The sequence below is a fragment of the Spea bombifrons genome, chromosome 10 (genome assembly GCF_027358695.1).
Source record: "Spea bombifrons isolate aSpeBom1 chromosome 10, aSpeBom1.2.pri, whole genome shotgun sequence".
NCBI classification, from domain to species: Eukaryota; Metazoa; Chordata; class Amphibia; order Anura; family Pelobatidae; genus Spea; species Spea bombifrons.
The window spans coordinates 9,251,599-9,268,857 of record NC_071096.1 but is presented as its reverse complement, the minus strand read 5'-3'; the positions used below and the strand labels follow the sequence as shown (position 1 = coordinate 9,268,857).

At 36.3% G+C, this 17,259-nt stretch overlaps 1 protein-coding gene across 1 annotated transcript in view; it reads right to left on the bottom strand.

Annotated features, from left to right (window-relative positions):
• LOC128467598 (doublecortin domain-containing protein 1-like) overlaps positions 1-17,259 on the bottom strand; it is a 91,476-nt gene that overhangs the window by 42,504 nt on the left and 31,713 nt on the right. Inside the window, exons 7-9 of the mRNA XM_053449271.1 lie at positions 16,083-16,288; positions 15,032-15,125; positions 10,727-10,893 (exon numbers count right to left, since the gene is read on the bottom strand). Coding sequence (XP_053305246.1) covers positions 10,727-10,893; positions 15,032-15,125; positions 16,083-16,288 — 467 coding nt within the window. The remainder of the gene's footprint in view (positions 1-10,726; positions 10,894-15,031; positions 15,126-16,082; positions 16,289-17,259) is intronic.

The window sequence follows — 17,259 nt, the reverse complement described above, 5'->3', positions numbered from 1 at the left end:
TCTTTTAATAAAGCGGGCATTCTTGAACAGCATGTCGATTGGAGCAGACATTCTGTAGTTATTGGAGTCCGAAAATTAGACTAATTGACGCCAGTGGGAGTTTACGGAGCATGTGCAGGAAGTGTACCGACAAATGCTTCCTGCTTCCAGTAGAGGCAGCTGGGGAGGAGTTAAATGAGACCCCAAGTATCAGCTAAAGTGCCATAGGAGAATTCCTGCTTGGCTCATGTGCAGCTCCACAAACCGAAATCTACCCAAGATTAATTCTCACATATAACGGTTGGGTAGATAAATAAAGATACATATAATTCCAGAATGCTCACATACAAAAGAAATATTCAAGATCTGGTGTCTTCTAGATCTATAATATTTCTTATATTCAAAAAAAGGTCCAAATTACCTCCAAGAGACAGATACAAAGAAAATGTTCAATGTATTTAGTGACGTGAAATGACATATTTCAGCTAAACCTATTTTAACCATATATTATGAAGGGCCGACACTGATGTGTTTTTTTTCCTGCCGTTTTCAATGTATAGATAAACTGGTGAGAGTAACTAATAATTAACACATTGCATTAAACACAATCAAATCAACAAATAATAATAATAATAATAATAAGTACATTGTATACTGACAGCTGCATTGTTTCCATTAGAGCCAAAGAGCAATAGATGTATTATTTAATAATATTAATTTCATTTACAAAGCCGGACTGGAAATATCTTGTGGTTTCCAATAGTTTCTTTCCAACCAAGCAAGCAAACAAACAAGCTTTTATTAAGAACATAGTATATGGATAAATAGACTGTACATCTATCTATCTATCTACGCTACAATATTTAATATATTATTATTACATCCATACAGATAATTATAACGATTTAAAACAATGGAAATGATCAGAAAACCTACAGCCATAAAAGCTTTCTAAAACATAGGTGGGAGGTATTCCAGACAGGCAGGAGGACAGTGGGGGTCCATGTGGGAGGCTATATGTTGAATGGCAACTCTGACAACTCTATGGAGCGAATGGGCGTTATTGACAGCAAAGACCTATTGGCAATTAATTGGTAATTAAAGTGCAATCAACTGTGTGATTTTTAGTAGCTCAGCAGAAATATCAGAGAAGTATATCATTAAAATGCGTTTAAAAGCCGCGTCTCATTAGAGACAGCAAAATAGTGCAATGTTCTGTAGTGCGCAACGGTACGGATATTTTTATGCTATTTTGTTGGCTGGTTTTTAAAAACTAATTTAAAAATCCATGCACAAGTCCCTTGCCACAATAATAAATTAGTAAGTAGCGTACTATAAACTGTCTATAGGCTGTTCTAACATATAAAGTCACATCAAGTTTATTAACTTTATTTGGACTGCTCATATCTAGTAAGTTAATGGTGGAAATAATAATATCGATGGACTTTTACTCACAATTACAGAATTGCGATGGTCTACCTTCAAAATTACAAGCTATTGGTCCACTTCAATCCCATATGTAAAGTCCATGACAAAGTCTTGCCCAAAAACTCCTATGTGACTTTGTGTCTTATTGATAATGTTCACTATCGCTACATATAGCCATACCTTTTTCTCCGGGTCAATGCGGAGAACCTCTTGATCCCAGGAGTGGTGTTACAGCATACCCCACTACCCGGGACCACCCACTGGTGTCAGAGAGACCGTCCCCTAACTTCAGCAGGACCATCCACTAATGTCAGATAGATTGTCTCCTAACTCCAGTGGGACTACCCACTAATGTCAGATAGATCGTCCCCTAACTCCAGTGGGACCACCCACTAATGTCAGAGAGACCGTCTTCTGATGTCAGCGAGATAACCCACCAATGTAAGCAGGACCACCTACCCACACCCCGAAAAGGGAGGACTTCGGGTAGCTGGAGCCTGGATGTCCCTAAGTATGTATATAACAGAAGAATTGTGTATTTTATGTGCATGTTGTTTCTTTTTTCTGCTGTTTCTATTTTGTGGCATTTAGGAGTGTAGAACCTTGTGATATACTTTTACCCAGCAAACATTCCGAGCTCCTAGAAAAGAAGGACATCAGGGGAGGAAAAATTGCCCTCCTACAGCAGGACACTTGGGTGGCACATTCTGCCACCCAAAAGGTAGAAAGAGTTTAGATGCAAATTACTACCCAGGTGCCTTCTTTAACTCTCATTTAAATTTCCCATCACTTTTTTCAAAGGCATATCTGTGTAAAATTAATTGAAAAACAAATAAAAAGTCATTTTTTATGCTCTGTAGATTAATGTAAAGTTGGTTTTATGGAGCAAACCCATCTCACTACGAAAAATTCCTGCATCAAATAATGGATTTCTCGATTCTAGTTTTTCGGAAACTGGGCCATTGCATTGATTGTTATCCATTTTGACAAGAAAGATAACGACGATGTTTTGTTTTATATAAAATGAATTGTTCAGTGACATTTACAGCAAACTCCAAGAATCGAAGTCAAGCCATTTGTGGAGTGAAATATATAATCCTGAATATTTACATAAAATACATTAGATATTAGAGATTATTACCGAAACGAATCATTGATATATAACGATTCGAGGTTTATTAGCCGTGTCCCATTCCACATATCAACTATATGGAATAAATCACTTTTCTACAGAAACCTGAGATTCTGGTAACTGTTGCTACAAAAAGTATAAAGAACTGAATGCAACAGTCCAAAAACCCCTTAATTTGAGAATAATAATAGGGATCGACTTTGGCAAAATTACATATTTTTGTAACTAAAAATTAACTTGCATTATTCTGTAACTTTTCTTGTTTAAAACACTTTTATTGTTCTACCTCTTATTCCATGTTTGGTATTGAATGCAATGTAATATATCACATAATGTACACAAAAAATAAAAGCAAAAAAAGTGGTTGTCAAGTGTGGTGTATTCTCCGTAGTATTCTCCCGTCGTGTGTCTTTTCTTCCATTGGGATGCGGTATAGGTGGTTGTGTATCCCCTGTAGGATAACTTCATCTATATGGCCCTCCAGTCTGATGGGCATTAGATAGTTTGCATACATCGGCTCATAGTCCCATAGCCTTATAGCTTTTACAATAAGGTATAATAAAGACATTACAACTACTCTACATAGCGTTAGTCATCAGATATATCACATGACATGTATTTGCTTCACTGTTTCATTTGTATTTCCCACTCATATATCCTCGTATCCCATCATTGAAAAAGAGACAAAACCCAGGAAACACAGTAACCCAAACAGAAGAATCACTCTGTAACTTACAACAGAGAGAAAACAAATACAGGTCTCATGATTAGTTCAGCAAACATGTTATCATCAATTGTAGTGATTAAACTCACTTAAACATCTTCATATGTATCACCCAGTATCTCTGCACATACATGCGCACCTGAGAACTTTCTAAATTAGCTGTATTGGAGGCAAACACGTTTGATGTGTCATTACATACAATCTGCATGATGGGCTATTAAAAGGTTTGTATTTGAACAGCCTAAGGGACATTTAGAAAGTTCCCAGGTAAGTCCATATAGCCTGCCAGGTCAATATATTAAGTTACGTAGCCAGCCCGAGTAGGTGTGAGTGCTTTCCGTCGGAGCTGTTCAGGAAACCTATCACACATACTTATTCTCATTGGAAATGTAATTAAAGGTGCCATTCCATATATCTGCTGAATTTAACACACTAAATGCAGCCTTAGAAACATCATTCCTGGTACTGTTGAACGGGCAAACCTTTCCAAGAAGTAATTGTCAATAATCAAGCAGATTTTTGTCATGCAGGTTTTTGCCTGGAGAAATTTGTCACGTGACACAAAAGTACGCATTGACGTTTGTAACTAAGCACCGCATTAGAAACATCGTTCCTAGCGCTGCTAAATGCCCACATCTTTCCCAGAAACGTAATGGTGTAAAGTTCAGACTTTTTTTTAGATTAGTAGAGCGTCATCAAGTTTGAGTTTGAGTCACATGACCTCCTACACCTTCGGCACCTGGATCTGCAAATAAACAAGCTATGTAAAAAAATAACTTTTCTGCAATGGAACTCTACTGTATATAACTGTACTAACGCCCAAGGAAGTTTACTTTTTATTGAACTTCCTATACATAAACTTACACTAATCGCCACTCAGTATCCATATCACTGAATACTTTTTTGGCAAACTGAAAAATTTAAAGTTTTATGTAGCCTTCTAGGGTGTCCAGCCAAGTAAATGTGATTTTTTTTCATACATTTTATAAACTGATCACCAAGAGGGTGACAAGCTAGACTTTATCGCAGCTGGGGGGAATGAAGTGGGGTGCTCTGCTAATTTTGACCAACCTACATTCATCCTCCGAGAGCGCTCAACCTACAACACTTTATCTGTTTAGGTTTGGGTTTGGATATGTCAGTAGGGGATGTGCCAAGGTTTTCCTAGAATGTACACCAGCCCTGACGTGCCTAGGTACATGACCGATAGTTTGAAAGACTCAAAGACCTATTTCTTCGGGGGCTTCATGAATACGCGAACCTGGCTTCTCTTCTCTCCCAGAAGTTCTGCGGAAACGTTAGGATTTACAATAATAATTTCAGTGTTGGACGAAGGACTTTCATGGAAGATGGTGAAAACATGCAACACTTTATTACAGCTATCTCCATAGACCAGAGCCAGCAAGTCTTCCAAACACCTGGTTACTTACTGGGATATCGCTGGATGGACATCCACCGAAAAGCTAATTAGTTCATGCAAAAAAACCTTAATAATATTTAAGAGTAACCAGCACACATTGATAAGATAGTTTATCTACCAAGTTAACATATAACCTCATTGATACATTGTATTCATACATACATATTGTATTTATATACTTTATATACTTATACTTTATATACTTCTCAAATCATCGTGTCATTTTCAATGCTCAATTAACTTTAAAAATAATGAATATTCTTTTCAATGAGTGATTATATATATATATATATATAATTCTGTAAATAAAACACTCAATAAAACAATCTGTGATGCAGAAAGCTACTCATTCTTCTCGGGAAGCCTAATGTCTGAAAACAATTACTTGTACAGAGACTCTAGATGGCAATATTGCACCTATTGTCCCCACAATGAAAGTGTCACAGAGAATAGCTCCATATTCTCGTTATCAGGATTTTATGTGCCGCAGATCTATAGCCTCTTATTATAAGTGTAATGAAGCGGAAGTTATTGAAGCATTTTATTGATTGCTCAGATCACAAGTTTACTGTCATACGGAATTGGCACCTCATTCTCTAAAGCAAACTGCTGACACCTTTTTTAAAAAAGTGACAACTACATCTATTTCATGACCAGAAATCCATTTTCATCTCTATCAAGACAAGAATACAATTTTCACTTCATTTAACTGATGTTAGGCCTGTTTGAGGCATGACATTTGAAAGCAACACACGGTTAGGGTTCCTAAAATACTGTACTCCCGATATGTAGAAGGCAGATTGTTTGAGGTTAAGATTTCGTCCGTCTGTTAAAGGAACATTGTCTGCGCCAACCTTCAACTTTACGAAGTAGCCTGTCAAACACCTTGCTGAGAATCGGGATCATTAGCGGGGGCATCGACTAAATCCTGCAATTGTTGATGGAGCAACTCTTTTCAGTTGGTTTGCTAGGCCCCAAATAACGTTCGCGCGGCAGGTATGGACTAGTGATCAGCTCAAATAAGCACAAAAATCGGAAAACAATACTTATTTCTAACATACCCGTGAAAATAACCAGTTTATGACTAGATGGGGTGTTGGCAAGTGTTTCATTGAAAAGGAGGATTAGGAAAGCAGACCTTGACGAGAGTAAGAGCTTGGAGGACCTCACGCAGCCACCAGGAGACATAAGTGAGACTCTGCTTGCCTCCCTCCAGCTCCAAGCAGTGCTGACTTTCACTGGTGTCAGGACAGGTTTACAGCCCTTTTTCTTTTAAGGACGACCTGCCATGGGTTCCAATCAAATGACAGCAACCCAGCAAGAGATTCACGTGTGTTCCGTGCATTCATGAAGCACTAACGCACACACGTGGGCAACCAGGAAATCTACTCCTATACATCTCCTAATGGTGACCCAAAATCAGGAGACCTGGTCCCTTGTTTTTAAGAGAATCAGACCTGGCTGCACACAATGGGTTAGCTCCAATATTGGAGAGAAATCTATCACAGTTAATTGAATAGCAATCCTTGCTTATATAGCAACGGGGAAAATAAGAAAAAAAACAGTGATGCATTTTACTAAACATGGGCAAATATAGGTCTGTTTTTAATCTATTTTTTCTATTCTATTCTATTTTTTAAAATAAACATTATAGAGGTATTTGAATATTACAGTTTTTTTTTGGACAGCTGTATTTTGCAATGCTTTTGTTTTGGGTTTTTTTTTTTGCTAAAAAAACTATATTTTTTTTCATTATCGAAATATCCCCCATGTAAAAAGAAATAAAAGAATAATTAAAATCTGTATTTCTGATGTTAAAAAAAGAACACATTTTAAAGTGTGAAAAATCCGTGCAAATTTAATGTTTCAATGAGACTTTCCTAAGAACCAAAAGAGAGTTCTATGCTAAACGGAGCTTCCTTGCAGCAATGAATTTCATAAACGGCGTCAGTGCAACGACTGTTCACAATTCCTTCTGTCACAACATACACTTGGAATATGCTTGAGGCTGATTGGAATACTAATTGTGCGGCCCGTCAAAACACTGAGCACTATTTAAAAGCCTTTAAATGCTACTGTTATGAATTATATAAAAAAAGAAAAAAGAAAAGGCCTGTATTTCCGCATTCTCTGATTTGGCCTCCACTTGGCTGTATCAGTTCGGTGAATGACAGTCTCTCTGCTTGAAACACACCGACACCGCAGCCTTCCTCATTCACTGACAACACTGTGGCCTTTTCACACGTTTCTTCCACAGCAGTGTTTGTCCGCAAACACTGGAACTCGGCACAATGACATTCCAGATCCCACACCCCCACCAACAGCACAACTACAGAATAAGAATGCTAATTAGAAGCATCGGTCCCTATCATTGAATGTGTTAAGTGCATTTATACAGAAACATGTAATCTTATTTTCACTGTTACTGTTGGTGGACTGAAATATTTCACCCAGGTCACTCAACCGTTATGAGTTGAACGTCATGTTTTAACCCTTTAAAGAATCAGGATGACACTGGCAGGTATGATAAATGCTAGTTCACACCTATAACTGCCAATGACAAAGTAGCCATACCGAACACCCTATTTTTTGGGTGTCATAAACTTGTATCAGAGTTTAACTACAAGACTCACACTGCTCTCATAGTCAAGAAGAAGCCATTAGTACTTCTTCAAAGATGTAAAATATCTGCTCCTTTAAGCTGTCACTCAACTAAATCATTAATCATTCTCAGTAGCCCAAAATGTGCTTGCAATGGTTAAAGTCCTACTGTAGATCAGATGTTCCCACTTCTAGTCCATAAAGGTCACTCTCATTTCAGGTTTCCAGTTTCTCATCACATAATCACCATATCTAGGAACTCTCAGAATTTGCCCCTGAGTCTTAAGGTTTTTGCCCCAATCTCGTGGACATAGGGTGAAGGGGCATATTCTCAGGGTCACACACTCTGGAGCTGACTCCTTCCTATTCTGCACCATTGTAATCATATATAAGGTACCAGTATGTTTTGGGCGATATGAATGCTTAAATGCCAAGTCAAGATTTCCATAAGGATCCAAATTATGGCCATTTGGTTAACACATTTGGTGAGTCAAATAAAATAAATAGTTAAATAGTTCATATTTCAATAGTTTCAGGGTCAGCTTATCTAGAAGGTTTCCAGGTATGATAATCACTGACTGGTCTATCAGGTCTTCTCCTAGATTCACCAGTACTTATTGAAGAGCAATTTGGAAATTAGTGAGGACCTCCCAAAGGGGGTCATCTTAGAGAACTAAAGTTGAAGAAGACTTCTGTAGACAACAAAGAACATGGGGGAGATTTGTTGTTCCCGTTTCAGTTAAACGGGCTTCTTGGTAACAATGTATTACAGTCTTTGTATAAATATTTCCCCAAACACTGAAATCACTGCAATGTAAAGTTATTATTTATTTAGATAAAAGAAGTAGAAGTCAAACAACTATAATTTAGTGAGACACATTCTAAAATATTATGTATGCTTTTTTTAGTTTTATTACAAATTTAAAAAAATATATTTTTTATATTTTATAAAATCATTATTTGTAATTTATTACAGTGGTTTCATTTTTTTAGTAGACACCACACATTGTCTATTGTGTGATAAATCAAGTTTGTTGCTTAACGCTAAGCTTAGACAACGGTAACATTTGATTAAAGCTTTGGTTTTTTACTAGAACAATGATCTAACATCAATCGAAAGCCCCGTATCCTGAAAATGATACTGCCATGCAGATGTTATAGTATGTTAAGGTCAAAATACGTCCATTGAAGTAACACCTCATAAAAAAAATGTTAGTAACACAAAAAATATGGTTTTTAAAGGAAGGGGATTAAAATGCAGGGGAATATTTATTTATATTAAGCTTCTATAAAACATTAACCCAATAATTAATAGACATTTTTAATGTTATTTTTGTACTTTTGTGTGTATGTCGGTTGGCACAGCACTGTCCAGACTCCTTAAACTGTATCTCCTTTGATAAAATACAATCTTTAGAACACTAACATTTCAGAGGTAACAACTAAGGTGTATGTCCTTTGGATCACTTTCTATGAGCCATATACGCACTCAAGAGCCTACGTAACATTAAGGGCTGTATTCACTAAAGTAGGAACTTGTTGGAGACTTGTGCTTTCATCTCACTGACTTTACGAAGTAACAACCCCAATGAGTTTCTCTATATAGATAATATATAGTTAAAGTCAACCCCCTCATTTAATGAATTAACCCTAAACGAGGGACACAAAATTATGAAGGGCGTAGGAAATGAGTAGCGGAAGATGCTGTTAGGACTGGAAGACCAACATCATTCTCCAAAGTCACCAATACCAATAATTAATATACTGTATGTGTTGCTTAACTTAATTAAGAAACTAAGATAGCCACATCAACCCAAGATAAAAGTGAGTCTTTAGTTGAAGTTGATACGTTTTATTGGGCCAAGACAGCAAAAGATGTAAGGTTACACAAACCTTCAAAACCTCAGAGGTGCTGTCAACATAAGATTATTTCTGTGCAGCAGAATGAATGAATGAATGCCAGACAGTTGTAGTAATAATTGTTTTTCATGTGTCATACACCTCTGGCATTCTCGGGGTTAAGGATGCACAATGTTGTGTATTATTCTTGCATATGAATCAATTTGACCAGCAGGTGGCGATGTTGATTTAGCCACACGGCACAAAACCAGAAAAATACATTTCTTTAAATCTTACCTAATCATGAGGTCATAGGTTGCCAATAAATCCAGTATAAAAGGGGCAAATTAACCCTCTAATGGCAGCAGGGTGCGTATAGCATTTTTCTTTACCTTGCTGGCAATTACAGAGTTAAACACCTACCCATATATATTTGGTAATCAAAAAGCAACATAGTGTTGTTTGATGTGTTAAAAAAAAGTAAATGTTTGTGTAAAAATAAATGATTAAAAAAACAAACATATTTTAGTCTGGAAAGCCAACGGCTCTCATAGCTCAATATAATTGACCAGTTTTAATCCTATATAAACAAATAAAATTTAATTAAATTATATACTGCAGGGTCTTATTGTAGATGCTATCCACATAGATCGTCCAAATGATGGCTGGTAAATGTATTGTTTATGTCTCATTTTGATCATATTAGTTTTCAAGTAGCAATTTTTCTGCTGTATTCATTGGTTTGCGACACAAAGAGGTTGTAGGGGTTACATATATTTATAGCAGGTTTATACCATTAAAAATGGTAAAAAAAGCATAATTACTCTTTCATGTATGTGTAAATATTTAATGTTGGTATAGTGGATCAGCATTTAAGATGTGTGACAGTGCTTTTAAATAATATATATATATATATATATATATATATATATATATATATATATATATATATATATATATATGAGACAGAGAAGAAGTGAGACAGAGAGCGAGATACACAGAGAGCGTGATGACTACCGTAATATTACTGATGAAAGAATGGTGTAAACATCAAAGAGCAGGGCCCTTTTCTCCTCCTGTATCACTGTGTCTATGTCTATTCATGCTATTCTTTATATATGTATATGTATATATGTATATATATATATATATATATATATATATATATATATATGTTATTCTTAATGTTGTATTCTCCCCTCACTGTAACAGCGCTACAGATTTTGCTGGTGCTCTATTAGTAACATATTATAATAGATATAAAGGGATAGTTATTCTCATATTTATAGGACCACAAGCGTCTCTGATTTTATTCTAGGACAGACATTTGTTAAATGGTCCACACTTGAATCTGCATCAATTCGGCACAGTATGCAGCAAGAAAACTGACACGTACGACATCCGTGCACTAAGAGACAGACACAATTAGCCCTATTATTATAGCTGAGCTTTTAGACTACAATGAAGGTATCTTTGCATGTAATGGGTAGCAGTGACAGTGTATAGATGTCACACCTCTTTATGACAGTTTGCCAATCATTGCCTTGATACAAGTATGGAGGGGATTAAAAAAAAAACAATAGAAAATACTATGATAACTCACCTGGACAGCATAGCTTTTCGAAGACTTTAGTTCTTGACACAGGGCCGATAACACTCCTTGGATATAGGTCTTAACTCCTGTTGGGCTGAAACCTTCTCCCTTAGTGACCCACACAGGTCCACGTAAAGGAGTGATGGAGTTCTGCAGGCGCTTGTCAAGCAGTGGAACTTTAGGAGGAAAAAAAAATAGAAAAAAAATAAATAAAATTCTTTCTTATCACCAAAATCCAGAGTTCAACTTGAAATTGAAGGCAACCGTAATTTCAATTATTCATATGTGACCTGGGTTAAGGCTTTCTAAAGCAAGTGCTCTACGATTTGTGACCACAATCAAGGAAGCATTTATATTGAAGTACCCCCTGTGCAAGACTCCTAAGCTGTATGAACACACCTGAACAGTTCTGAAGAGTGTTTAACTAGCTGTACGGTGTCATGTTGTGCACTGATTGCCTTATCTTCTCATTTATCACAGATGAGTTGGAACAAACCTCGCTGAAATTTACTTGCATTGTCCTGATAAGATTCTAAGATGCGAACGGCTTGTTCCCTGTGTTCAAAAAGCTCACACTGCTTTGGGGAAAATACTGATAAATGCCATAATTTGAAAAGTGCAGTTCTTCCAGATCCAGGAAATTGGCTGCATTATTATTTTCACTCAACAGTATATACTTGAAATGTCTGAAAATATATATATTTTTTCCAAACAGGCAAATTGGATAAACTTTGAGTAAAGATGGAAAATAAATACAAAAGCGAAAAGGACCAATTTATATATTAAAACATTTTTAATGGTTAATATGGCTCTATTCTAAGCTACTTATGAAAATGTATTTTGAGTTATTATTTTAAGTACTTTTTGAATGAGTTTAAGAAAAAATAAGTAAAAAAAAATAATTCATACAAATACAAGCGACTAATAAACCATATATTTGATCATTGTACTTCTTATATGTCCGTCTTCATTAATTAATTTCTTACATATTAATCAAAGAGCTCTAAGGCTAAAATAAGTATTTGAAATTTCCCTACGCAGAAGGAGAATTTGGAATTAGCCGACAAAACCATCTACAATTTGAAACGGCGTGGCAGATTTTTCTGTATGAAGAATGATCAATAGACTTGCTATTCCGAAGAAAAGCCAATAGCAATTTGTGAAGATTTTTTTTTTATTCAAAACTAATGTAACATCTGCTGTGTATTTTTGTTTATATGCTACATGTCAAATCTTATTGTCCCCAAGGTGCTTACGAGCAATGTTTTAGCAGTCATTTTCTTAAATACTGATGCCTTTCTGAATTTGGATTTTTCCACCATCGAGCAGGATGACAAGCTCACGATAGCTGTACTTAAAGCAATCTTTCACAGCTGCTTTGGTTTTTCCAGCGATCCTATTAAATTGACGGCATATGCCTGTGGGGTCTACAGTGTTACGCGGCTTTCCGAACGAGAGGGCGGTTGGATTTTGTTGGAGAAATTATTTCGTGGGGTTTTTTTATCGCATGTCCTTAATGGAAAATCAAAGAAAAGATGTAAAAGCTGAACTTTGTGAAACACATGTGCGTTTAATTGTTGTAGCTGAAGTCTGACACTGTATGGTACGGAGGGTGCAACCTCATGTAAAGCACCCCCCTCCTTGTCGGTTTCTTAAATACAGCATGTCCCTCCTCAAACAGAACAAAGTAACCGTGTATTATATATTCTGGCAAATCTTCTGCTTGAGCAAGTGGACCTAAACGGTGTGAATTGTTAATGCTTTGCGTCTTTAGTTCACGGCTTGTGATTGATCACTTGTAACTATATCTAGTCCTTGTTCCATGAAATCAAGTTTGCGGTAATGGGTTCATCAGATTTTTGGGTTAAATTGAGAGTGAAGAGGTACTGTGTTTGGAAATAAGAGCTGCCATGTTCGAGGCTGGCCTTGAAGCAGCATGGAATCTGAGGGCGATATTCAAAACCACTTCACTCATCACACGCTTACTGATTCTGAATAGGGTCCACTTGCAGGGACACTCGGGAGTTTTCCAATACACTTTAAGTCTGTTACACTTCCACCAATGAATCCATCTCTATGGAGTTAACAGGCGAGTATAACAGGTCGATGTATAGAACTATGTTAATTAAATATCTCGACGCTTGAAATGGCATAAAGCTTGAAAAGAGGGGGTTTTTTTTGTTTTGAATAGTGGGACTGAGTGAATTGTAGATAAAAAGAAATACACATTCACAAAAAAAGCTATAGAACAACATATCTCTTTTCCAGAAATTAAAAATCCTAGTATTTAGTTGAATGCCCAATCTTCTGGAAAAGTGCTATTTGATGACCCTTCTGTGTTTTCAGAGTTGTGCTCGATACATTAAAGGTCTTCTCTCCATAGTAAGGCACTAAAGAACAAAGCGTTAGGAGTGCTGCTTACATTGTTATGTTAAGCGCCTAAAATAGTTTTTGAAGGAATCACCCCAAGCAGAGAAATTGGAATGTAATTCTGTGTAATGTGGTGTAAATGAGGAACAGCTCTGCAAACACAAGTGAAGACCAGGAGAAGACTTTTGTTTTGTTGAATAAATGAAAAAAGCCGAGAGGGTCCCACTTACAGCTGTCAAGACTTCATTCCTCGCTGCCCTCCCTCTAGCAAGAATGTATTTTGCCAAGAAACAGGTTTAAAGTAAAACAAGACTTGGCTTCGTTTAGCATAGGAAACTCTGTATCAGAAAATGTAACCAATACCAATACAGCTGGGTGTTACATATTTATTGTAAACCCTTTCTTTTTGGGTATAGAACAACCACAACAGGTAACATAAAAAAATTTAAATGTCTGCCCCTTAAAATAAAATTAACAAAGGCATTTTGATTTTCTAACGGACGGTTACTATAATGATCATAGTTCTACTGATCTAGAACTTCAAGTATGCTGTTTTAGGGATAAATGACAGCTCTCCACAAGCCACCACTGTCATACCTAGAACCTTTCAGATATTGTCCCTTTCTTTATGAGTTTGCTACACCAACCTCAGGGTGAATGGGTAGATTCTGGGTATTACACGTGATATCTGTGCATTCTGCTTGAAAACCCTGCCTAAGTACAAGTGACAGTTAAGAATATCCTTTTCCCTTCGCAAGTAGAAGCTTTCATGACGATTACTATTTATAATAATTTGGTTGCCACCATTAGCAAGTCACTGCAAGCAATGTTTGTGAGGGACTATTAACGGGTTGATATTTATACAGTCCTAAGGTCCACTCGGGTTATAAAGTTACGGCTCTTGTGTTTAGTGGGACACACAACTCAATATTCCAAGCCCTCCTGTATTATTTAATCTGCACTTCCTCCGATGATCTAACTAAAGGCCATTTGAAAACACTACAGGTAAAAAATTGGAAATATCAGGAAGGAAGTGACATCATAAACTGCAGGAAGTCCTTGCCGTAGACTCGATTTAGATCCATGCCTTGTAGATTGTCACAGTTCAATGCACATTGTGACCTTACAGAAAGCATTGCCGGTATGAACCCAAACAACCCTCCAAGTCCCCTTATTTGTAGTATATTTATAAAAAAATATAAAAAATTATTATTTTGTCGTAACATAAAATATATAACGTAATAAACTGATGCAATTGTAAGCCCTACAAGCTTCCACGATCTCATGTATTTTATTGACACTGAGGGCGTTGAGAACCTGACCTGTGAGCAGCAAACCCCTATCATTTATTGAAAGTATGAAAACTCGGTGCAATTGCTAAGAATGCAATCTGCAATAATAGAGATATTGATCCGCAAATGTTTTACAATAAACCCCTTTATTGACGTTCAACATCACGCTAAGAGAATGTTCAATATAATTAGCTCGCTGCAATTACTACTGTGGAACACTCATATTCATTATACAACGATCAAATGCGTTATCTGTGCAGCCGATGATCCAGACGAAATTCTGTAGCTCTGGGTCATGCACATAAAATGCAGTGCTATGGCAATGTTTTAAAACTCTTCTGCAAGACTGTCAGCGTAATGTACATGTACATAATACCTATAATGCACGGCTAATTACACAGCATGACTTAACTAGGTAAATTAGCGTCTCAAACTTTTCAGTACATCTCAAGACTGCAGATTCGTTCGCTGTATACAAGGCAGCTGATGACCCGTGTTTGGTTGAGAAAGCTATAGTTACAGCTTCTAAGGAACGTTACCATGCGCCATACATTCGAATTCTGTATATATAGTAATCCGAAACCTGATTCCCGTATATATGGTATGGTTGTTTGTGTGTACCCTACAACAAAGAGACAAAATAATTTCTTACTGCTTCGTAGGTCTTCAATCTTCTGTCCATTAACGTCGAAAATCCCCTTTGCAGAAGAACCAAGGCTCAGCTTCGACGTACACAGATCTAAAAACTGAATAAAAATGGAGACCGTGTGATAAATATGAGTAATACATGTGCTGGGTGTAAAATAAAAAAATGAGAGTATTTTATGAAATGAGCAGGGCTCTAAAATGGTGGATTTGGGAAATGTGAGAGACTCAATTAAACTCTGTTTAATAGAAATGAGTAGGTCACAGGGTCACCACAAGTCTCACTAGAAACTCACTTAAAGCAAAATAATATCCATCAGGTCATTTAATATGCCCCATTTATTAAATATGCATACAACACCCGTTCCACCCACAGAACTCTTTGTCTCTGCCCCTTCATCAGATGCTCAGCTTCTGATTTAGGTATTGTGGATTCTGGATAATACCAAGACACTGGCATGGGCAGCTAGCAACAAGGACAAGTTGTTTAGCCTGGTTATTGGTACTTTTCGGGCAAATCTGGGACTGTTGGCAGTTCCTGCGCTTGTATCAGGGTACTTGGAATTGCCAGTGCTACCGCTGCTTAGAATGGTGATGGGGCATATTTATCTTTGGAGCATGCTTCTCAAGGTGGATCCTCACGTGGTTGTATTAACAGATATATATTTATCTGCTCAAACTGTTTGTACTGACATAAGGGAAATAGCAAACTAATCATCACATAACATTTTGTGAGGAAAGCCCTGCTTCAACAAGCTCACAAAGTAACAGAATTTAAGCTACAGGTTTCCAGGAAGCCAATCTAATTTTGGTGTAGATATCAAAATGGTGGACAGTAGAATGGTTATTTTATCCTTCTGCCAATGACTGTTTGCCTCAGGAAAAACGGCAGACCAGATGGGTGAAATGGTTCTTATCGGCCATCAAATTCTATATGTCTATCCATAATTGTTGTTTTTATTTTTTTTAAAAAACATTGGGTTGATGCTTTAATGGATGGGCCGGTCAAGAGAAGTTGAAGCAGGTAGTGTAAGTTCCGATTGTCAAATCCCCCATACCTGTTCCATTTGTTCCAGCATTGCCCCAATTTCCAGTCCATCTTTCCCACTGCCGTTTGCAAACACCAGAATTCTGACACAACCCTCTGTAATAAGGTTCTTTATTCTTTTGGACAGAACGGGTTGAGTTCTTCCTCTCTTGTCATTGTTAGGAAGCACCAGGCCCTTCATAGTCCATGCCATCTTACCTCTTAGAAACGCATTGTCTACAAAATAATAAAAAAAAATATAAAATTATTATTATTACCGACGATCGTCCGTTTCCCCTCTCTGTTTATCTAGTAACTCTTTTCTTTTTTTTTCTTCAAATATTGGTATTTTCAGAAATACTAGCACTAGCTTCCCACTAAGCATGACATAAGCTGTACGAAGCTGTCTGCTCCGATAGCCTGCATAAATCATCATTTTGAAGGGAGCAGATGTTCAGGGTATGAATCAGTAATACAACAATTTAGTTATAATTAAAATTCACCTTAGCATGCCTTTATCGCCGATCAAGGAATCATTCAGCGTCTCATTGAGGAGAAAAAAATATATGTCAACTTCCTTTCGCAATTGAAACTATAACCTTTCTTTTGTTTTACCATCATTGCTGCTTTTTATAACGTTGCTCATTTGCGCTTACATTTTGACAAGTAATCAGTGAGTGGGTGTTTGGAACAGGAAAAAAAATGCATAAAACCGGTTTGTTATTATCTTTTATTAAAAGAAAACAAAATCCTGGGATAGAAATGAGAATTCTAAATTTAGTTATAGTTATAGACTTTTGCTTTAGCCATGAGAGCATTAGTGCTATCCATGACTGAAGTCATGTGTGTTATTTATGGGTTAAAATCAAATCGCCCATGATTATTATTTATATAGATACTTCGATGTCTTGCACAATAGATTATATTATAATAATAATTTGACCAGTAATATTATTTTTGACAAAATATCAATTAAAATAATTAAATATTAATTTAAAAAATAAAGATAAAATGGTAGCAAAAATAATAAGTTAACACTATGAATATTATTATTTTTCAAATAATATTCATTTCCTTACTCCTATTGAAAGCACATAGAAAACTAATATCTAGCAAGAAATTATTATTATTATTATTATTATTATTATTATTATTATTATTATTATTATTATTTCTATTTATATAGTACCAAGAATTTAAGCATATAT